This window comes from Zosterops lateralis (genome assembly GCF_965231275.1).
Source record: "Zosterops lateralis genome assembly, chromosome: 19".
Classification (NCBI taxonomy): Eukaryota; Metazoa; Chordata; class Aves; order Passeriformes; family Zosteropidae; genus Zosterops; species Zosterops lateralis.
Window position 1 is genome coordinate 994,540 of NC_139779.1, and position 23,309 is coordinate 1,017,848.

A 23,309-nucleotide genomic window follows, 5' to 3' on the forward strand; every position below is an offset into this window, starting at 1 on the left:
CCCGGCTGTGGCGGACCCCAGGGTCACTCCAGGGGGGTGTCACTGGGCCGTGGGGACACTCCCGGGGGTGTAATTTGCCGAGGGGACACTCCCGGGGTGTCACTGCCCCGAGGGGACAGTCCCGGCTGTGGCGGACACTCGTGAGGGGACGGAGGGACGCGCGAGGGGGAGGCGGGGCGGGCGGGCTCTGCGCGGTGACGTCGCGGTGACGTCACGGCTGGGGGGCCACGCGCCGGCGGCGGAGGCCCCGCCCCTGAGGGGAGGGAAGGAGGGAGGGAGGGGCGGGATGGAGGGAGGGCAGGATGGCGGCGGGGGGAGGCGGAGGGAGCGCCGGCGCGGCGCTGAGCTAAGCCGATCCCACGTGTGACGGATCTGGCTGCTGCCCCAGCGCCTCTCCAGTGAGATCCTCCGGTAGCGGAGGGAGGAGGAGGAGGAGGAGGAGGGGGGAAGGGAAAAAAAAAAAAAAAAAAGGGGGCAAAGCAAGCGGAGCGAACCGAGCCGGAGCCGGGCCGGGGGGGGCGGGTTGGGCGGGTTGGGGGGGGTTCTCTAAGGGGCTTCTCGCTCGGCGCGGCCATGGAGGCGGACGGGAGCCAGGCTACCTCGGGGAGCCCCGCAGAGGCGCAGCACGACCCCGGGTAAGTCGGCGGGGCGGCGAGGGGCGCGGAGCCCCGGCGCTGAGGGGCCGTGAGGCGGGCCCGCCCCGCTCCGCTCCGCTCCGCGCCCCTCCGCCCCGCCGGGAGCTGCCCCGTCAAAATGGCCGATCCCGCACCGCCGCTCAACTCCGCTCTGCTCTCTCCCTCCAGCAAGATGTTCATCGGCGGCCTCAGCTGGCAAACCTCACCAGGTAACCCCCGCCCGCCGCCCCCTTCCTTCCCCACGCGTGTCCCGCCCCGCCTGGGCCGCGTCCCGCCGCGCCGGGCCCTGCCCTCACCCTCCTCTCCCTCTCCGCTCTCTCTCTCTCTCTCTCTCTCTCTCTCCGCAGACAGCCTTAGAGACTATTTTAGCAAATTCGGAGAAATTAGGGAGTGTATGGTCATGCGGGACCCCACCACCAAGCGCTCCAGGTAAAAAAAACCGCCGCCCACCCCGCTCGGGATGACAAAACTTCGCGAGTTGCGGTCGGGGCGGGTGGACCCGCCAAAGCCCCGGATCCCACCCCGAAATCAACCCCAAAACCATCCCCGTGCCGGGCTCGGGGCGCTGCGGGACGGCTGTGCCCGCCCGCATCCCCCGGCCCCCAGCAGGGAACAAAGCTGCAGAGGGGCCGGGGGTCGCCCCCGGAGCCTCCGGGGGAGGGCAGAGCGCAGGAAGGAGGGGGGACCCAGCGGTTTATTTTTATGACTTCTCCCTTTGGCTCTAATTCTCACCCCCCCTCTACTCCCCCACCCCCCCTTTCCCCGCCATCCCCTCGCTCTTTGTCTCTCGCAGAGGCTTCGGGTTCGTTACGTTCGCGGATCCGGCGAGTGTAGACAAAGTCCTGGCTCAGCCGCACCACGAGCTGGACTCCAAGACGGTAGGTGCTGCCGGGGCTGCCCGGGGCTGCCCGCCTCGCCGGGGCCGCCTCCCGCCCGCCCGCTGCCAGCCCCGCTCGGGCCGCTGTCAGCCTGTCATTGAACCGGGACCTTGCGCGCCTCGCCTCCTCCTTTAGGGTTTTTTTTTTCCTAGACTCTGCCTTTTAACTTGCCAAAAAGCGGTAACTTTCTTTCTTTCTTTCTTTTTCTATTTTTTTTTTTAATTTTTTTTCCTATTTTTTTTCCTATTTTTTCTATTTTTTAAAATATTTTTTCTATTTTTTTCCTATTTTTTCCTATTTTTCCTATTTTTTTCTATTTTTTTCCTATATTTTTTCTAATTTTTTTCTAATTTTTTTTCTGTATTTTTTCTAATTTTTTTCTAATTTTTTTCTGTATTTTTTCTAATTTTTTCTATTTTTTCTGTATTTTTTCTATTTTTTTTTCTATTTTTTTTTTCTATTTTTTTCTAATTTTTTAATTTTTTTTTTCTATTTTATTCCACACCCCCCCCCCCCGAAAATCCCGAATTCGCCCATACCAACCGCTGGCTCCTCCCCCCTGGCCTTATATTTTATTGAGCGGTGACATTGAAAAAAAAAAGCTGTGGAGTAAAATCCAACTTTGTTTTTTTTTTTTTTTTTTGGTGTTGGGGCTGCAGCATGCTTTCTGCAGGGAACTTTGTGATTCTTTTGATTGATTATTTATGTGTTGTTGAGCGCGTTCCGAGGTGTGAGGGACTTGCTGTCAAAAAGCTGCTGCTGGTGTCATTTCCCAAAGTCATTTTTTGGATTGGTCCCCTCACCTGTGCTGGCAGGGCCCCTGTGAAATGCACTCGGTAATTTATGGGAAGCTCTCATGGTAGAGAAGCCCAAGTCCTAATGTGGTTTTTTTTTTTTTTTCTCCAGAGCTTTTTGCTGCTCTCAGTCTCCAGTGCATAACATAAGGAAAAAAAAATGCTTGTGAGATGCAGCTGATCTTTTTTTTTTTTTTTTTTTTAATAAACATAACATTTATTTGGGATTTTTTTAAACAAAAATTCCCACACCTGAGTTTGCCCCCTGCCTCAACATGCTGTTTTCAGTGTTGGGTCAAACAAAAGGTATGGGGCAAGTGCAGCTCTGTTTTCTCCCTGTGGTCAAAGCCAAGCAAAAAGATGAAGTTTTGTGCCTCCTACTTGGTTGTAGTTTTGAAGCTCGGCAAAGCTGGGAGGGGAGGGGGGAAGGACACTGCTAGAGGTCATCAGAGCTCTGGTGCTGCTGGCTCTGGAGGGGGCTGTGTTTTGGGAAGGAACTGTGCAGAGACATCCTGCTGGGCAGACCCAGCCTGGTCCTTGCTGCCCCTGGGGTTTACAGCCTCTGCTCTGGGGCTTAAGGGTTTTATTTTAACCTCAGCCTGGTGTTAGGAGCAATCCTGCAACATCTCCTGGCTGCCTGTTGTGTGTGCGAGGTTATAGTTAAATGAGGGAAGGGAGAAGCAGGAAGCAAACGTGAGGATATGTTGTTTTTTTTTTAAAAATATAATTTGTATGGAAACAAAAAAGCCTAAAGCTCTTGTAGGAGCAGGTGGAATCTAGTGTTTTAATTCGACCTACAGATTCTGCTGGGCTTGCCTGAACACGAAGCCCATGCTTTCACATGCCTTAATAATTTGATTTTAGGTTTAATCAGATATGGTAAGATAACTGATTCAGCCGTGCTCCTGAAATTAAACTCACCAGACTTTTCATGTACAGCTATATTCTCTATGTGTTTTTAAAGATAAATTTAGATAAGAAGAACAAAGGCAAACAGTATCTTGAACGAGAGTTTAAAAAAAATAAAAAAAATCATGGGAGGACACCCTGTCATATTTCTGACTATAATTAGGTCCTCCCCCAGCTTTTTTCTTGTATCACAGTCTAGTCCCTGCAATGTATTAATTTGCTCTTCTCTGGGGGAGGGGTGAAGAGCTTCACCAGGGCAAATCTGCCTCGCTTTTGGTTTGTGTGATAACGATTGAATCAATCCAAATACAAAACTGACCTTAGAAATCAGTAAGGCAGCTTTACAAGTAGAGCATGGAGCCAGGCAGGTCCTTTCAGGCGTGTATTTGTAGAGTATTGTAGTAACTGTTGTGCAGTATAACAAGGCATTTGACTCTGTTTCAACGTTCAGCACAGGAGGCAGATCGGTTGGGTATTGGCATGGAAACGTCGCTCTTGTTTACAGTTACGTTAAAAGCTTTGTTTAGGTAATGGCCATTCATATCAGAAATAGTATTATAGTCATTTCCTAGAGGACTTGTAGATACAGTAAGTAGAATTGTACCTAACTAACTAATTTTTTTATTTTTTGGTAGAACTTTGATTTTTTTTTTTTTTGTTTTGTTTTTGTTTTTGTTTTTGTTTTGTTTTGGTTTTTTATTTTTCTTTTTTTGGTTGTTTAAATAGTTGACAGGGTTATGCAAAAGGTATGGATTTGCCACGTTGATTGCTAGTGTTTGTCTTCAAAGGCTGATGGTGTTTATCCAAAAGGTTTTGGGAAGGAAAATTCAGTTCTTGTAGAAAATCTGTCGCTGCGGTGCAAGGGACTCCATGCTCTTTGAACTGACCTTCAAAAATGAATGTGTTGCTTTGGAGTTTAATGGCTCTCCCAGCTTTTTACCAGCAGGACTTTGTAGTGCTGTCCCTCTGGTGGGCCTGGTGTTCTTTGGTGGGAAAACTTGTAGTTTTGCAGCAAACAGAGAAATGTGCATATTTTCCCACCTTTGGGTATCGCTGTGGAAAATCCGTACCTGTTGTATTTCCCCAGTAGACAAATGCCTAGTCAGTGCTGAATATATTTGTAGATAATGTTAATCTCTATGAAAAGGTTAGCTTTCTAGATAAATAATTTTACTTTTTATGCTTTTTGAACAATAAAGTGGCATGTAATCGCTCATTTCTCAGGTGTGTCCTAAAAAAAGAGACAATATTTGTGTCTGATGGAGGCAAATCAGTTTATCAGTTGCTCATCAAACGTCTGCGGTATTTCCCATTTTGACAAATTAATTGAGTAAAACTGCTTTTTAGGAGAGGCCTGTGGTTATTTAGCAGTGACAGGAATATTTATCACCACAGGAATAACTGTACCAAATGGAAACATCTCCTTTTCTTCATCATGGTTTGCTTGGAGGGAAAGAAACACAACAAAAGCCAAAGCCAGACTCTAAAAGAAACCCTGTCCTTCTAACACAGTCAGTTATCAGTTGGTTGTACAGACAACCCCGAAAGCAGTTGCAGGTTGCACAGTTCAGGTAGGATCCAGTACTTTAAAACATCCTTTTCCACAGGTAGGATCCAGTACTTTAAAACATCCTTTTCCAGAGCCTTTACGTAGAAGGTGTCTGCGTGCAGGTGCTGCTGAGACCCAGGAGTGAAACCAGCAGCACACAGTCATTTTACTGTGGTTTAGGGGGGGCTGTTGTTAAAAGATCTGATATTTTTGTTTACATCCAGCCTTCTGCTGCGTGCTCCCTCCAAACACCACCGGGTGCCATTTCTTTGCGTCTGCGGTGGTGCCTTTTTGGTTTCGTGTAATTTTTGAATGGGAGAGAGAGAGGAGTCCCTTTTTAGAGGTGACCCCTGTGAAGCTGCCTGTGAGGGTGCAGAATTAGCATTTTTGGGATGCAGAGGGGACGTGCTAATTCATGCAGTGCAAGGGGAGCCAACGCTGCATCTTAAAACAGGGCGGGGGGTAGAGCAAGGATTTTTTATTTTTTTTTTCCCCTGGTGACGTGCTTCATTCATGGATAGTTCAAGTGACTCCTTAATGGGAAACCTTTTTTAGGAAGTTGTTTACTTCTGATTTCGGTGTGTGTATATTTCACGCACATCAAACTCGTTTGTAACTTACTCTCCTCCCTTCCCAGAAATGCCCCTTTGGAGTTCTCCATTGCTCACATATTTTCTTTGAAAGGGAATAAGTCAGATCAGTTGGGCATATTATTTGAAGGAGACCCTAGTCCTTTGAATGTTTCAGTTTTAATAATTGAAATGTGAATAATTTGACTTTGGTTTGACTTTCCTTTTTTGCGTGGTGTTGCTTGTCAGTTAGCAAAACAAAGCAGAAAAGAAGAAGTAACCGCAGAGCCGAGTGCAGGAAGGGGCAGGTGTCAAAGCCACCAAGTTCAGATGTTGGTCAGGAACTCTGGCCCTCTTTCTGTGCAACCTCTAGGGCATGGGGATCATCCTCACCATGCAGTTTTGGTGGTAGAGGCAGCACGCAGGGACTGATCCTGAGCACCCACGGGGATTGCTGCCCAGAAGATGATGGAGGAGAAATGCAGAACAGATGTTTCCTTCCTCTCTCCCCATCTCCCTGCCCAACTCCCCAGACAAACCCAGACTGTGCCCTATCATTTCCAGAGCAGCTCTGGATGACCCGGTGTGCTGAATTACAAGCCTGAGAAATGAGGGATTAATAATTCAGTGATTTAAAATCAAGAATAATGTAAACTGACAACCAAAGCTACCCCCTTTGTTGATTTCCCCCCTTTCTCTTTCCTCAGATTGACCCTAAAGTTGCGTTTCCCCGACGAGCACAGCCCAAGGTAAGTAGGAGGATCGATAATAGGATTTCAGGCACACAGAGAGAATCATTGTTGCCAGGCAGTTCGGGTTTCAGCCGGGGGATTGGCAGGGAAAGCTTTCAAAGCCAAGTGCTGCTCTGGGAGGGGGGAGCAGTGCGTGGCTGTGGCCCCAAAGCTGCTCCGGTGCCGGTTCTGCCAGTGCCGGTTCTGCCGCGGCTCGGCTCCGTGCAGCAGCATCGCGGTGTGCCTGGTGTTTGTGAACAGTGTTTGGATTAAGTGCAAGGCTTCAGGCTTGTTTTGAGCTGAGCTTTCAGTTCTGCGGTTGTGATGGATGGGGAGACATCTCTGCCTTCATTGTTTGCAAATTTTCTTTTGTGTAACTCGAGGGATGCGTTGCGGGGTTGTGTGCGCGAGCCTGGGATGGTGAGTTTGGGATGAGGCTCCCAGCTCTGGGGGCCACTGGGGGATGTTCTGCAGGAGCAGGGGACAGTGAGGTGTCAGTGTCCAGCTGGTCAGGCTGGCCGGAGCGGTGGCCTGGCCGTGGTGTGGCCAGTCCTGGCGGTGGCACAGGGACACAGACACCTCTGCCTGTGCGCTCCCTCCAGGTGCCGCTGGCTGCCATTTCTCCTGTGGAACACAAGTGGTTGTTGCTCTTTAGGTCGTGCCTAATGAAAACAAATCAGTTTCGAAGCCCAACTCGCAGCCTGTGAATTTTGAAAGCCAGAGGCTGAAAGAAAACTTTTGTAATTGACTTTTTTTTTTTTTAATTTGTTTTTGAGAGTCTTATCGGAAAAAACTTAATTTAACTGATGTATGGCACTTGTGTGCACACTTGTCATCTTGGGTAACTTCAGTTTTCTGGTGAAAATGGGAGGAAAAGGCTGCAAAGTTGTAGATGCCAGTCAATAAGGAAGAGTGGTTTGAAGTTGGTGGTGGGAGGATTACCTGACCAACTGCCTGAACTGTTTTTGCATACAGCTCCTCATGAAAGCAAGCAGTGTAACTGTGTGTGTCGAACCATGATGTTAAGTATCGCACAGAATTGGCATCTAGGAAAAATGCTGTCATTTAAAACCCCCAGGCACAACACGGGAGAGGTGCTGGGGAGTTCTTAAAAAGAAAAAAAAAAAAAAAAAAAAAGAGACAACTTACTTGCAGAATTTTAAACCAGACTAATGTAGGCAAATGTTTAGAGGTTCTTTTCTTCCTAGGACATATCTAATAACTAATTGGTGAATAATAGTGTGCCTGGCTTGCTTCTGCACTGAGCAAAGAGTTTATAGTGTGTGGGGCTTGTGGCTTCTGGATTATGTTGCTGGATTGATGCCATCTGTAACATACAATTTAAAGTTACCAGAATTCTGATCTTGTGCTCGATGCGCCTCTCCCCCTTCTCAATGCCTTTTAAAGGTTAATTTACATTTTAAACTGTCTTCGGTGCCAGTTATCTGTTCTTACAGTGTTATTTGGAGAAGTTTGTAATGCTTACAGCAGAGCTGTTAAGCTGTCCCGTGTGATTTCTTCTCTAACAATTAAAAAATCCAGGACATGTTTTACATCGAGGATATTAGTGAGTTAAATTTTTGTGTTAAGGAATGCAAAATCAGGTCGTATTGACAAAGGAGATTTTGTTTTTTCTACACGTAGGGGGGATTTTTTTTTCCTTGGTTTTTGGTAACAGACATCTTTCAGGCGTGGGGCAAATGCTGGAATGGACGTTAAATTCCACTCTTAGCAGGAACTCGCTCTCTCTGGAGAGGTCAGCAGTGTCTGTTGCTGCTTTTTACACATTTGTCCTTTCTAAAGTGTTGGGATTTCTACGGGGCACTTGAAAAAAAATCCGAAGATTGAAAACAGCCTAATTTGAAGACTGAAGAAAATCAGATGCAATAAAGAGCAGATTTTCCATCAATTATGATGTATTATTCTGGCAAGCATTTCATAATCTGAATATTTTGTTTTCTGTTTTTTTTAATTAGATACTGAATTAAGGTTTGGGACTTTGGTTGTTCATTTATCCCAGTTGAATAGCGAATGTTCAGCGTTAAAATGTGACTGTACTTTAGTCTAATTAACCAGCTAATGCTTGGGTCTGTGGAGATTAATGGCATTTAATGAAATGTCTCTGTCTCTCTCTAGGTGCAAGGGGAGAATTGGTTTTTTGTTTTGTTTTGGATTTTTTTTTCCCTGAGTAATCTTCCTTCTTGGTATGTTTAGCAAAATGGGGATTTGTTTGGGTTTTTTTTTTTTATTTTCCTGTGGTTTTCTTGGCGGGGATGGGGCTGAGGTGGAAGAGCAAGGCTGGGGGTGCATTCCCCATTCTCTCCATCCCTCCATCTCTCCATATCTCCATCCATCTCTCCATCCATCCCTCCATCCATCCCTCCATCCCTCCCTGTCTTTAACTCCTCAGTGGGCACAGCTGAGCTTTGCCACTGCCTTTGCTGGTCCCTGTCACTTCTCCCTTCCCTCCTCCCCTGCCCTTGCAAACCCCAGCCCGGTAAAACTCTTTCTTGGAGGATTTTTAAACCCCATCTCCGTGGTTTGACACCTCTCTCTGGTGATGCAAATCGGCTCCCGAGCAAGCAGTGGCAGGTTGTAACAGCCCGGCATTCCTCCCTGATTTCCTTAGAATGACCCTCCAGAAAATCCTCCTGATTGCCTCCAGTGGATTAGGGGATGTGTAATCCTGCTCTCCTTGGGAAGGCCGGCACCACTTGTAGCCATTGTTTTAGGAAATTTGCTGCAGGCTTTAACTCGTTGGGCTTCTGGTGAATATATATGTCTCCTTCCTCGGGGCTGCTGTTCCTTGATAAAGATCTGTCTTGCTTCCCACTGCTGGAAGGCACTTTGTAACAGGAGATCATTTATAACTCTGCTGACTTAAAAAAGTCCTTAAAACGCAGCAGTGATGGGGCACCAGTAGTTTTGTACCCCCTTTTGAATATTGAACACTACAATAATTTGATTTACTATTATAGCCTGCCATATTTGATGTTACCTGCTGTGTTAGGTTGGAGAAGCCTTATCCAATTTAATATGTTCATTAGACATTTTCAAATGTAAGCAAGTTCCTCCCTCAGGGATTTATTTCGAAAACAAACCAAAACAAGCCTGAAGAGCAAAAGGACAGCAGCCTCAGTCAACGAAGTAGCTCCTTGGCCATGAAAATGTCTTTGGTACAGGAATTTGGATGCTTTGAGCCAAAGTTCACAGTTAGTGAGGCTGCCCACAGAGATGTATTTTGTCCTCAGGTTCCTCCAGGGTGGGATTGAGGTCCTTGTACTTCCTGCACTTACTACAGGAGTATAATACTTGTGGTTGTGAGTTGCTCCCAGTGACACAAGCTGCATAAGGTGCAGTGACAAAGGCAGGGAGGTACCAACTGCTGCTGGAGCTGCTCCTGTGGATCCCTGGCATGGGCTGGCTCTGTGTCTGCTGTCCTGAGTGCAGGTGTCCACTGCATATTTTAATTTGGGCTCTAGTCTGTGTGGATTGAGTGTAGAACATCGGTGGCCATTTGGTCACAGAACAGCAGAAGGGCTTTATTTGGTGTGAGAGGTGTTTTGTCTGGCAATGGGCTGGGGATGCAGGACACTGCTGTCTTTATTAGATGTGTCACTGTCACAGAGGTTGGTGCAGGACTGGCCTGGCCCCTCCGTGCCCCAGCTGGGTTTCCTGTCTGCCTGGGCACTGGGCTCTGAGCAGTTCTGCACATCTGGTCCTCCTTCTTGGGCAAGAGGCAGAGTCAACAGCTCTCCTTTCTTGTGAGGAGCTGCTGGTTGGAGCCCTGTGAAGCTGCTGTTCCAGAGCAGCAAATGGAGGGCATGCCCTTCTGGAATAACACCCAGCCTAACCTGGGATTTTATTTTTTTTAAAGCCAACCAGTGGATTTGGATGTCTGATTCCAATTAAGTTAACTGTGGGTGGGGTGTCTGAGTCCCTTGGCTGTCTGATAAGCCTCAGCCAGAGTAGCAGGGAGAGATTTTATTCCAGAGCAAATCATGGACCTTGAAAATCAGGAGTTCTATTTGTTTTCTCCCCTGTTTCTGCCTGTAAACTTCTCCAGGTTAGTCCTACTACTTTCCATCTAATTTTAGGTGTTAGATAGACTTTGAAGTTTTGTTTTATTTCCTCAAAAGAATGTGAACTGGGCACAGTAGCAGAACTGAGGATTCTTCCTTTCCTGCCTCTCTTCCTTCCCCACCAGGCTGTAAAGAGCAGCAAGGTCAGACCTTTTCCTGATGATTTTTTAAAAATTCTTTTTAGATTCCCCCTGCATTTGCAGGTCTGGGTGGAGTGAGAGAGGACATATTTCCTGCTCTTGGCATCAGGCATGGATGTGTAGCTTGATAATAATCATGGTGTCATCTGTGTCAGAGTGGTGTGAAGCCCTTCCCAGGTGGTCTGGGGGCATTTCTTTGGGTGCTCCACAGCCAGTTTGGTGTCTTTTCCAACCAGCCTTGCTGTGGATCCCTTGTCCAGGGTAAGCTGCTCCAAGAATTTGCTTCCCTCTGGCATTGGATGGTCCAGTGGAAAAGTTTCAGAGTCTGAGTGTTGGCTGATGAAGGCAGCTGCAGGCAGTGGGGAATGAGGGTTTGGAAAGCCCTTGTCTTTGGGCTGGGGTTTGTGTTCTCTCTGGTGTGGCTGAGGCAGAGGGTGATCTCTGTCCTTGCATGTCACAGCCAGAGGAAGAAGGGGCTGTGCAGTGGGTTCTGTCAGAAGCAAGAGCTGAGCTGGATTGTTGTAACTCTGTTGTTTTTTTGAGATGTAAACATTTATTTCTTCTCCCCAGTCACTCAGGTAGATTGTTCATGTTGTCCTGAATCCCCACAGACTGTCTTGTACTTGTTAAAATATCTGTATTTCCATTCTCATTGCCTAAGGATGTCTTTCGTGTTAAAAACAGTCCTAATGTACTTTCCTTCACTTTGACATTCTGCTAACTAGAAATTAAAATTGGACACTTTCTAACGTGGGTTTTTTTTTAGAAAAGGAGGTTCTGCATTGCCTGTGTTTTCCTGTATTGTTGGATTATTTTTAATGGCCTCTACCAGGTGACTTTTGTGCACTTGTATATGCCAGGAAAGGTTCTGAGGTGGGGAGGTCAGGGAAATGGAAGGAGAGCAGCCTGCTAACACCCCTGTGCATCCCCCTCTGCTTCCAGATTGAGCACATCTCTGCAAAGTGCTGAGCCTTTATCAGCCCGGGGGTAGGTCTACTAATGACTGATCTAAAACCATCAAATTCATTTATTTGTCACTGCCAGTGACAGGCCAGTTAATGCTAATGGATTCTTTTTTTAGCCTGTTGACTCTGGTGATAGTCTCATAAATGTTGTGAAATCCAAAGCATTAAGGGAACTTGGAACTTATTTTTAGAGGAGGGCCACTGAAACAGGGCAAGGTGGGGTGTGTGCATCAAGATGTGTGTTGTGCTGAGATGGAGAAAAGAGCAATTCTAGTTCATTAAGCTCTGCCTTGAGTCTTTGCTGTTCCTAATACTTATTTGACTGCTCAGCTGTATTTTAGTGTTCTCTTTAAACACGTTTTGGGTCACGCTATGGAGAGAAGCTGTAAATAGTCAGTCATCTTAGGGAAAAATGGCTTGTTTCAGAAAATGGTTCATCTCAGGGCCTGAATCTTCTCTGCCCCCATTGTGTGAGAGCACTTAAGCATATACTTAAGTTGGCATAAGCGTGTGGGTAAGTGCTTTGCTGAATCAGCATGGGCTCAAAGCACGTTATTAAATGCTTTGTTCAACTGTGAAGCCCGTAGCAGAAAAAGATTAAAAGATTACTTTGTGTATTTGACAGTACTTTGTATATGGTCAGTTCCATCACTTCTCCTTCAGACAGGCAGTTTCATCTCTCTCATATTCCCCCTCCACCAAAGGATCTCACTCACAAGAAAATACTGATCTGCAGTTTCCTCAAAAAAACTGATTACCGGGTCTGTGTAGCATCAGACTTTAAAAAAAAAATCATTATTGAAGCTTAATTTAGTCTCTAGCCCTGAAATCACACATTCTGTTTGCCTTAGTCACTGGAATAATTCTGTAAACTATGTAAGTAGTGTTCAACGTGGCCTATGATTTTTACAATATTATTGCTGTAGAAATTGTGGTTTGCTGAGTAATTTAAAAGTTACTGTGAAACTTTGTAGTCAGCTCAGCATGCGGTATTAATAAGTTACTTCTAAACTTTGGCATTTTACTGCTCTCCTGTTGAAAATATTTCTTCTGGGTTTTTTTTTTTTGAGTGCAGAGAAAATCTGAAGAATGTTGGGAAGTTGTTCTCCCCTGCTCAGTCCTTCCCTGTGCTGGGACATCTGCAGCTGGGTGCATTGTTGTGACTGAGAGGCTTAAATTAAGATTGTACTTGGTGTTATAAAGAAGGACCCTGCTAAGGCTTATGCAATTCTGCACATGAGGAATAGTCCCAGAGACCTCAGCGAGCTCAGAGAAATGCAGACAAGGCTCCTTAATATGTTGGTGAAGTGTCTGTGGCAGGAAGGGTGAAGGAAAAGAAGTATTGACAGCAGCAGAAAGCCTCGGTGCCTCTGCCCTGCCCTCCCCCAGCAAAGACTTGCATTAATTTCCCATTGACTCTGATGTACAATAGGGAAGAGGTTTCAAGCTGACTGAAGGGGCAAAGGTCCAAGAAAACTACTGTAGCAAGAACTGATGCAGAGTGACAGTAATGAGGTGGCCTGGCAGGTGGGAGGGAAAAATGGTGGGGTGGGGGAAAGAAACTAATATCTGGTGAATTAAGTAGTTCCCAGGGTTTGAAGTTGTTAAGTCCCTCTGGTTTTATTTTCCTTCGTGTGTGCCACACAGCTCTGGGATGGGACTGAGCAAGACTCCTTGGACATGGGTCCTCCTGGCTCAGAGCTGGGCCCCAGGGGGTACAGAATTCCTCTGCACTGCTCCCAAACCTGTGCTCTGCTGGTTTATTCAGTGTTTTAGCATTCCTGACTCAGAGCTCACCTTTACGTTGTTTCCCTGGGTCAGTTTTGCATCAAAGAGAAGGTGAGGAGCACAGGGGTGAAGAAGTGTTTTGAAGTTTTGGTTTATTTAAAATAGGGACTGTGAAGTGTAGACAAGACTTTCAGCTCCTTGAATGCTGGTGTGAAGAGAATGCCTGCTAGGTAGGGAGTCTGGGGAGGCTTTAACAATTGCTGGATAAACACTGTTCAGGAATCTTCCCCAAAGGTTATGTGATGTGGTGTGAAAAGAGGTTGCCAGGAGCTCGGCATTTGTCCTAAGTATCTGTGAATCCCACTGGACTGGGAGATGTTGCTCAAGTCAGGGGCCTGGTTTATGGCAAAAGCCCTCAGCTGCAAGCCCTCAGCTCTGGCAGGTTTGGTGTTTGTTGCACTGCTGGAAGAAGGTGTTGCTGAGGGGGATGTTGCCAGGGATTCTTCTGCAGTGCTTGCTGAAGGAGTGAAACTCCATTTTTCCTTTTGGCTGTGTTGTCAGTCGTTTATGTTCAGAGCTGTGTTGGTGTGATTCCCTGCACCAAGCCCGAGCTGTGTGCAGGGCTTGATATGTACAAGGAACGTTTATATTTTTGCCAAAAGTTTGCAAAGTGCTGTAAATGAGTGTAAAGAGGTTTCTTTGCTGGTGAAATTCACTTCTGCTGTCGTATTTGGCAGACCTGCAGAGCCTATAGCAGCATGTTGTGTTCAGTGAATTGTGGGAGGGAACAGAAAACATTGAAAAGCAATCCAAAGGTAATGCTGAGATGGGAAATAGGATAGGAATTTTCTGAGGATGGGTCCCTTTTGGTCTGGGTCTGCTACCAGCCATTGTGTTGGGTGGTGTCAGGTCTTGTTCTGTGCCATGTCCTCAGACAGATCTCTCCTGTGAGTGCTGAGCAAGCCCTGAGACCACTTACAGCAAGAGCTGTTGGCTTCTTGCAGCAGGAGCTCCCTCTCCCCAGAAAGTCTCTACTGTAAAGTGCTTGGGGTAGTTTAGATTGATTTTCCCCAGACAGCTCATCTTCCTCCCCAGTCACTTCTCTAGGTCAGCTCTGAGACTCTGGCCCTGGATGGGTGCCCTGCTGAATGCACACCAAACATTTAACTGTACCCTCTTCATACACTTCTGGTGAAAAAAACCTCATAAAACCTGCTATGGAAATATCCCAGGCCTGCTGTTGGCTGGGGTTGGGAGCTGAGGAAACAGAATCACTGTTGGTCAGACTCTGGTGGCCTTGGCATTGCATGCAGGAACCCAACTCAGGTCCTGGTGGGCCTGGTACTGATGCTGCTGCCATTGAGGCAGGAGAGGAAGGGTCAGAGAAAAAAGGGCAGCAGGGGATTATGCAGAGATCTCAGCATGGCACAGAGCACAGCCCGGTGTGGTGCCACAGTAAACGGCTGCCTGTGTCTGAAGGGGATGTTGGCAGCATCCCTGGGCACTGGGGAGGAAGTGTGGGAGGCACAGCAGCATTGTACCCTGCCAGCTCTTTATGTGACTTGTCTTTGAGGGGTTAAACTGGGTTTTTTTGTTGTTGTTCTTAACGACTTTTGACTGTATAATTTGTAAGGGAGGCCCTGACTGTTGTGGCAGTGCTCTGGTTCTCTGCTGAGGCTGTAACTGCTGAGGTTCCTGCTGCACACACCAGCACTTCCGAGCTTGGGAGAGGGGAAACAAGATAAGGATGTGAGGCCACGGCTTGTGAAAGGTTGCTGGTGGTGTGAATTATGGCTCATGCTGGTTTCACGGCTACAAACCAGTGCTGGGAGCAGGGGGGAGCCTGGCAGAGGATGTGGTGGGCTCCAAGGCTGCTCCTGGTGCCCTCAGTAAGGGAAATAGGTGCAGGCCTGGCTCTTTGTGCTGTTCCTGCTCCTCCCTGGGTGGTTACCCCAGGAGTTGGGGCATGGCTGCTGTGGTACCTCATCCTGTGCACGTGGAAATGGTGTCCTGATGTGTTCCCAGAGCTCTGGGGACAGGCTGCCCCAGCATCCTGAGCCTCTGTCTCCCCTGTGCCTGCCTGGGGGCATTTCCTGCCCCAGCCCAACCCCAGGGGAGGGTGGTGAGTGAGAATCTCCTGCCACAGCACCTTTTGTGCTCTAAACTCCTGCCTCACCTCATCCCAGGAGCTGGGATGGAAGCAGCAGGTTCTCTGTGTGTGACATGCCTGGCAGTTTATGTATGAGGAGGGAATTGTGATAGTCCTGTGTGATTTTTATTTTTTCCCTTCTCTCTTTTTCATCCAGTCACATCCACTGTGTCATTAATCTTCCTGATCAGATACAATGGTAGTTGAAAGTCTTCCACAGTTATGGTTCCCCCAAAGTTTTGTGAGCGTAGCTTTGATTTTGTGGTAGTCATAAGAAGTCAGTTTAGATTTCTGGACCTTTTTTTGTAGGTATTTCCAGTGGATATTTTAGTAGAGGCATTTGTCTTCTCTCTCGATTAAGTATGAGTATGAAATAGGAAAAGAACAAAATATGGAGTAGGAAAAAAATATTAAAACAATTCAGTTACCAGTCCAAAAGCCTTAGTGCTAAAGAGCCATGAAGAAGCTTTATTGGAACTATAATTGCAGACATAAGCAGTGATTATCTGTCTTGGTGCCTTTATAGCCCCCATCACTGTCATCTGAACGCGTGAAGCTGATGATAGTGTGAGCAGAACATTATTCAGCTGGTGCTGTGTAATCCTGATCTCTTACACTATGTAGAAAGTAGCATAAAGAGTCAATTCATTTGAAAGTGATGGGGAGAGAAGCAGGTAGGAGAGGAACAAGTATTGTTGTAGAACACCTTACTCATGAATCTTATTTCATCCTGGTTGCAGCTGAAGGAATGCAGGGGCAGGGTAAACGTCTTACATGGACATGGTCAGACAAAATTTTGCTGCTTCTTAATGTTCTTAGAGGTCTTGGACAGGTGCAGCCCTTCATCACTGAAGAGTGCCTTGGTGTGTTTCCTTTAAAATGCTTTAAATTGGCTCCAGCTGAGAGAAGGGCAGCAACACCTGTTTGTCTCACATTCCTGAGAACTGGAGATTGCTGGATCAAGGCAGACAAACAGATGCTGCCAAGCACTTCTTGAGGTGGAACAGAGATCAGAGAGCAAGTCCTGAATTTCTTGGCTGATTATTGGTGCTGGTTATGCAGGTGAAAATGTGCTCTGGGCTGTGAAGAGGCAGAGGGAGGAAGAGGTGGTTTGGTGGTTGGGCAGGCGAAGGAGCAGCGTGTGCAGAGTCTGGATTTTGCACCAATTGGGGAGCCCCAGATTGGACACAGGTAATTTGAGTTAATCCAATCAAGGCCAGTGCTGGGGGCTCTGCTGGAGCCTCCTGTCCGTTGCTCCCCTGCTGTGATGCTCGTTAGCCCTCATTAGTCCCTCACCTGGTGGCAGTTACCTGGTGGCAGTTACCTGGTGGCAGTTACCTGGTGGCAGTTACCAGGCCCAGGTTTGATTGCAACCACCTGCTCTGGGTGGAGGTCGTTACTGGGGGAGCTCACAGAGGAGCCAGAACTGCAGTGCTCTCCTCAGGGACAGTCCACCATGGTCTGGGGCTGCTTTGAGCCATACCAAGGTAACATTTTGGGGATGGTTTTTGTGGTGAGGGGAGATATTTGTTGGATGGGAGACTGGTTATGCTTTTTTTCCCATTTTTTTTCCTGGAATTTTGAGACAAAATACAGCTATTTTAAATGAAAGTAGATGCAGGGGAATCCAAGACTTGTAAGCCTGTTTTTTTTACTCCTGCACTGAATTAGGACCAGGTGAAAACTAGACCTGATAATACATGTTTATGATGGAATTTTCTTCATTTCTTAGTAGTAATTGTCTTTGTTTCTGTTGGAGTAGAAGGAGTTAGCCACTAACTTCTGTTAAAGCAGCTCAAAGCAAAACTTCTAAGTTGCTTAATACACTCCAAGGGCGTTTTAAAAACAAGACCAGAAATCTGGTAGACAAAGACTAGGGACTGTAGTTTTTGGAGGTGTGTGCCTGTGTGTCCACTATCTGAAAATAAAATGAGATGGTGATGGTTTGAAAGTTTCTGGTCTTGAGCTGTGAGTGAAGAAACAGATTCTCAGAAAAGTTTTGTTCAAAATGTTAGTTGATAGTCTGTGGTGTGTGCATTCCTGGAGACTCCAGCATCCTACTTTTACGAAAGGCTTGTGTGCTGAAATGACTTAAACTAGTTTAAATGTGTCCCTTGTTCTCATCACGCAGAGATGAGGTAAGTGCCATCACCCTTGTTTTATGGATGTGCAAAACAGAACGCTGCTCATGTGTTCTGCAGTACTCGAAACGGGGAATTGCTGGTGCCTTAGAGGAGGGTTATTCCAAACCTGGTCTGTGCTGGGGCTGCACTTGGCTGGGCTGTGTGTTCCCAGGTGCTGGGGAGGAGGGGATATGCAGGTTTTTTGGGGGGCTGAGGTGTCCTGGGCAGTGCTGGGTGAGGAACTGCAGTGCCTACGAGGTGGTGAGGCCGTGTGTGGAAATGGCCTGGGTGTTGCATCATGGGAGATGGAAGTGAGTCAGTCGTGAAACCCTCTGTAAAAAGGCTTTTGTAACCAGTACTGGCTTATTAGAAACAGTTGTTGAGGATTGGCCTGGCTGCACTGGGCAGTTGAAGCATCTTAAGAATGGTGCCAGTGGTGCTCTGAGTCTGAGCAGGGCACGAGCAGACACAGGGGGAGGCTGTAAAGTCTTTAAGATGGAGAAGAACAGACTGGAGCTTCCAAACCTCTAGTGAGCTCCAGTGGTATGGGGTGAGAAACAGGGAACACGGAATTGCTGGTGCCCTTCTGGGGGAAGGTCTGTGTGTGTGAGTGCCCAGCAGTGCTGCCTCCCAGCACAGAGGTGTGCTGGGCTTCTGCTGTGGGCACGGGCAGGGGAGGCAGCATTTGGCTGGAGCTGTGCTTGTGAGTGCTCTGCCTGCCCCTGTGCCTGAGAGATGCTGGGTTCCAGCCCTGCAGCTCTGGCACATCCCTGCACAGAGACTGTGCCCAGGGTGGGCTGGGCAGCAGGGACAGTCCTGGGTTCCAGATCAGGCAGGGGCAGTCCTGGCAGGGCTGATCCCGGGTTCCAGGCTGGCCAGCAGGGCTGGTCCCAGGTTCCAGGCTGGGCAGGGAGAGTCCCAGGTTCTTGCCTGTGCCTAGGGCAGACTGGGCAGGGACAGTCCTGGCTGCTCAGGGATGGTCCCAGGTTCCAGGCTGGGCAGGGACAGTCCTGGGTTCCAGGCTGTGCAGGGACAGTCCTGGCTGCTCAGGGATGGTCCCAGGTTCTTGCCTGTGCCTAGGGCAGGCTGGGCAGGGACAGTCCAGGCTGGGCAGGGACAGTCCCGGGTTCCAGGCTGGGCAGGGACAATCCTGGCCAGGCTCTGGTCTGTGGTTGCTCTGCCGGGAGCGCCGGGTGTTGCTGGGCTTTGGGCTCCTGTGGCAGCAGCGCTGCAGAAATGAGGAGTATCATTGTGTTTTATTGTGGCTTCTAAGAAACGCAGCGTGTTTGTGCTTCGGGGAGCCCCAGGGGCTTTGTTTTTCACCAGGCCCGAGCTATTCTTCGGCAGAGCCTTCCTGGAGCGTGAGCCAGTTCTGCCCATTAGGACCGAGAGACAGGCCTGACTGATTTTTGCTCCCTGCTGCATAATAAATCTGATACTAAAATTAGTGTTGGTCTCCCTAGGCCATAATTCTTGCTGAGATTATAGAGAATTGTGTGTGCGGAGAGGAACTGTGGTTGTGTGTGTTTGGGTTTTTTTTATAACCTTGAGTGTCCAATTTCCAGGTTTTTTACTTAACCCCCCCCATCTTTTTCCCCTTTTCCTTTCTTGTGGGAAGTGCTTAGCCTTTCTGTGTATTTTGGCTATTTAAGCCTCTGTCACTGCAGGCAGATGAGTTCCTTGGGAGCTCTTCTGAAGGTTTTGTAATTGAGTCTTTTACCACGGCGACAGGATATTATTAACCTTCAGTAAAGCAATTTATTTCATACTCCTTTGTGGGGATAAGCCTTTTTTCCCCCAGGAAAATACGTATGTGGAAAGGGTTTTGCGTACGGAGGTAGCTGGACTTGCAGCAGTGATTATGATTTTAGAAAAAAATAATAATTGACATGAAAAATAGGCAGTTCTGTTTGCATCAGTTTAAAAGAAACCTTTGGTTCTGAATGATCCCACTCTTGACCAGTGTTTTATTTTCAAGAAGAGACTTTTTGCCTGTTGGTGGCTTTGAAAAGACATTGTATTTCATTTTAGAGCTGTTGATATTTAGCCTGTGTGAGCAGTAAACCATTTTGTTGTCGTCTTTCAGATGGCCTCAAGAATGACCTGAGAGCTGGAGGGAGGAGTTCCTCACGGGGGCTCCCTCTGGGCACGGCCTTTGCCCTGAAATCAAATGCAGACTAGTCCAGAAGTCGTTAAAGATTGGATAGCTCCTGGAATAGCAATTTCCAGCCAGCGGGGGGATGCTGGATAAGTGGCCAGCCTGGCTGAATCCCTCGTGCTCTCCACTGAGCACAGTGACAAAGGCACTGCTCTGGGATTTGGGGAATTCAGGCTGGGGTCTCACTGCAGCTCCCTGCACCCCGATTTTTATTTTAAAAAGAATCAGAATATTTCTTTCCACGTGTCTAGTTAGACTTTTTACTTTGGTATTCTGTTAACTTAAAAAAATTAATTAACAATGCACTTTGTCCTGTGGTTCAAGACACTTGAAAACTCTGTGCTGTCACAGCACTGCTTTCCAAGGAGCTCACCACACCTTGCAGTAGGAATGTGTTATTTTGGCAATTATATTAGATGGAGTAGGGGGATTATTCCCACGTCATACAACGGAGCTTGGATGAGAGGCAAAGGGCTTTGTCCAGAGCTTTACATTTATTAACACACTTGAATCTCTTGGCGCCGTGTGGAGGCTCTAATTGCAGAGTCATCATTTCCCCACACTCTGGATGTGCTGCCTTGGAGTGAGGTGGGAGTCCTGAGTCTGTGGGACTTGTGGTGGCCTTTGCTAGAGCTGCACAACCACCTGCTCCTGATCCTGCTGTGCTCAGCCACCTGCTGCTGTTCTGTGGTTCTGATAGAAACTCCCAGCGCCTCTTTGGTGCTTCCATCCCTTTTCCACGGGCTGGGCTTTTCCATCCATGTCAGAAGGTGTTCCATGGAGCTGGGGAACACTCACCTGCTGCCCCTTGGGGTGAGGAGGAGAAGGGTGGGCTCACCTGGGCACACAGTGTTCTCTGGGGTGTCCTGCTGGGAGCAGGTTCTGCTGAGAAATGTGTTTTGTGGAAGCCCTGGGTGTGCACTGTCCTGTGGCTGTGCCTTGTGGGATGTGCCTGCCCCTTCCTCAGAGCTCATGGGTGTCACTGTGTTCTGTTGGGAGCAGTGAGCTGAGACTTCTGAAAACACAGATAAACAGCACAGCCTTGCTTTTGTCCTGCAGCCTTCACTGCTGGCCGAGCAGGCACTGGTGGTGGCTACAATTTGGTAATATTGCCATTATTAGTGCTGCAGGAGGGCAAAAGGGCCTCTCAAGAATCTCACTGGTGCCTGTGCTCAGCCCCATGAGAAAGGGCCCTTTGCTGTGTGGTCCTTCAGCCTCCCCTCAAATTCCAGAGACACGTTACATGAAAATGTTTTTGTTACGAAGAGACTTCCTGGTCCCTTCACATGCTGGTTTTGTAAAACTTTGCAGCTGGTAGATTTATTCTTAACTCTTCAACCAGAGAATCTTTCTATTTTAAAAATGCTTAAAATACATTCCCCCCTCCACCCCTTTTCTACTCTGTTGTTGCAAATGAGCCCCACAATCTGAAATTTTTTTTTTTCTTTAAAGCTTCCCCACCAGAGATTTAATTAAAATATTGTGAAAGGCAGTCATTGAAAATGAGAAACCTTTTGAGTGGAAGGCACCCTGATTTCCCTCTGCAGAGCTTTTTGTCACCATAGAGATGAAAAGAGAAGCTCAAAATTGCACTTTCCCCTTGTGTGTTGCTACTGAGGGGCCGTGGCTGCAGGTAGCAGCTGCACCAAGATCAGCAGGGCTGGCTGGGGCTGAGCCTTTAACTCTTTGCAGGGCACAAGCCCTGGGTCGGGATTTCCTCCCCTGCTGGAAGCATTTTTCTTAGTTTATTATTCTGTTTTAATTTCCTGTACTTCAGGGCTGGAATTTATCTGGGTCTGTGAAGGGAAGGAACGCAGGGGCCCATCCTTTTGTTGTCTCCATAAAAGCATAACTCAGCACCTCTGAGCACAGCAGAGCCCATTGGGTCTGCTCTGAGCATTGCCAGTGTTCTGAGGTGTTCCTGCACTGCTGAAGGAATGGTGTTGGAATCTCACTCGGCCTTTTTAATTTTCTCTTTTTAAAATATTTTTAGTGTATAAATCATAATTCCTCTTTAGGGTTCAAGCCTGTCTGATTCTCATTTAAAATAGCTAAATGTTGGGCTTTTTTGTTGGTTTTCTTTTTAAAATCAATGGGTTAATGTGTTGGTTTTTTTTTTTTTTCCTTCCAGCAACCCCTCTGGAAGTGTAGGGATTACTAAATCAAAAATACATGCTGTGAGTGGTAAAACTGCTCTGCTACAATTTCAAAGACAGTCCCACAAATTGAAGATTATTGGAGGGGACATGACACTGGGCAGTGTTATGCTTTTAATCATTTTAAAAACAAATTTTTCTCCCTAATCGAGTGAAGAGCAGGCTCAAGTGGATTCTTGGCACAAACATCTCAGACAAATGAAAGTAAAATGTATATTGAAGCTGTCTGCTGTTGTATATTTTATACCATACCTGTCTTGGTGACTGATCTCAAATGGGTACAGTGGTTTAATCTTCAGCTGTTTGTGTGAGACCTGTTGTGTTTAAACTTTCAGATAGAAAGTGAACATAACCCATGTAATGGCATTATTAATGGGGAGTATTACTAAATTGTAAGTTCCAAATTAATGGTTTAACTCTGAGACTAAATATACAGCTGTGTTCTTGTGTAATGTTACAAGACAAAATTAGATCAAGCATTTAAAAGCAGAAGGGCCTCATCCAAACCCAGCGGGTGTTTTCCCAGGGACTTCACTGGGCTGTTCCACCTGCAGTGAGGGTGCAGACCTGGAACCCCAGCAAAGTCACTAAAGTGAGTGTGTGTCCTCCACATGGGCTGTTAACATCTGACTGCCTGAGATACCCGTGTATTTGGAGCAAAATAATAACATTACTTGTTTCCATGGTGGTGGGGACTTGGTTGGGTTCAGTGTGTACCTCATGTGTGTCTGAGCTCCTGCAGGATTATATGTTAATTTTTAAACAAAACACTATTTGGGAGCTGGGCTTGGCTCTGATGCAATTTGCCCTTGTGCTTTCCTTGGCTGTTGCTAATAAGAAGTGCTGGTCTAAATCAGCGTCTTGAAGAATCATCGATTTGCTAATTGCAGATAATCAAGTCCCTGCTCCCTGCTCACGCTGAGACCACTTTTGTTTCCTGCCATTCTGGCAGGGTTTGGGCAGCATCTCCCAGCCTTTGACGTAACCAGCAGAGTGGGTTTGGAGCACTCGTGTTGTTCATTCTCAGAGGTGACAAAGCTGTTGGTGCTCAGGTTTGATGGATGAGGAGCTGTGATACCACTGCCCTTTCTGGCCGAAATGAGCTGTGGAGGTCAGAGCTGGGGGGCTGAGTTGGGGATGGATGTTCATGGAGCTGTGGTTGTACAGCTTTGCAGTGCTCACAGGTTAGTGCAGTCCTGGGCAGTGTCTGTTGTCATCAGCCTCCTGAAATTGTTCTGAACATGAAGTAGTTGCTTGTTATTTTATATATATTTTTTAATGTGCTTCCTCCTGCTCTGTGTTCAGTTGAGGGGGGTGTTTCTGTGAACACAGACCATGCAGAGTGTTTGAAATGAAGCAGGGGCTGATGAAAATTTGTGTCCTGTGGTTAGCACAGTCCACAGTCAGGAGAGTTGAGGACAGGAGGCTGCTGCTCTGGTGGCATCTCCCAAGTGTCCAGGCCTGTGGGTATGGCAGGCTGTGCGTGGGTGCTCTGTGTTCTCTCCATGTTCCCATGCTTTGCCCATCAGGCCTTTTTCATTCCCTGGCTGGATCAAGTCTCACTGAAGGCTGGTGAGCTTTTCTGATGACTTCATATGGAATATCAGTTTATCTCAGATGGTGAAAAAACAGGAGGGCAGTAAGAGCCTTTCTGAGGAGGACCCCATTAGCTGATGGGCATTGTCCTTCCATAGGTGTTAGTCCTCTGGGTCAAGGAGAGCAGGGCAAACCCTCTGAAAGCCC

At 47.3% G+C, this 23,309-nt stretch overlaps 1 protein-coding gene across 8 annotated transcripts in view; it reads left to right on the plus strand.

Annotated features, from left to right (window-relative positions):
- The first annotated feature begins 260 nt into the window (after positions 1-260).
- The window catches only part of MSI2 (musashi RNA binding protein 2), a 202,715-nt gene continuing 179,666 nt past the window's right edge, over positions 261-23,309 (plus strand). For 2 of the 8 annotated variants that reach the window (XM_083875246.1, XM_083875247.1), the window contains exons 1-5: positions 261-635; positions 804-844; positions 983-1,064; positions 1,429-1,513; positions 6,042-6,083. In XM_083875246.1, the coding sequence (XP_083731372.1) occupies positions 574-635; positions 804-844; positions 983-1,064; positions 1,429-1,513; positions 6,042-6,083 (312 nt within the window). In that variant the 5' untranslated portion in view covers positions 261-573. The remainder of the gene's footprint in view (positions 636-803; positions 845-982; positions 1,065-1,428; positions 1,514-6,041; positions 6,084-23,309) is intronic. The other 6 variants (XM_083875249.1, XM_083875248.1, XM_083875250.1 and 3 more) reach the window with 5 other exon arrangements.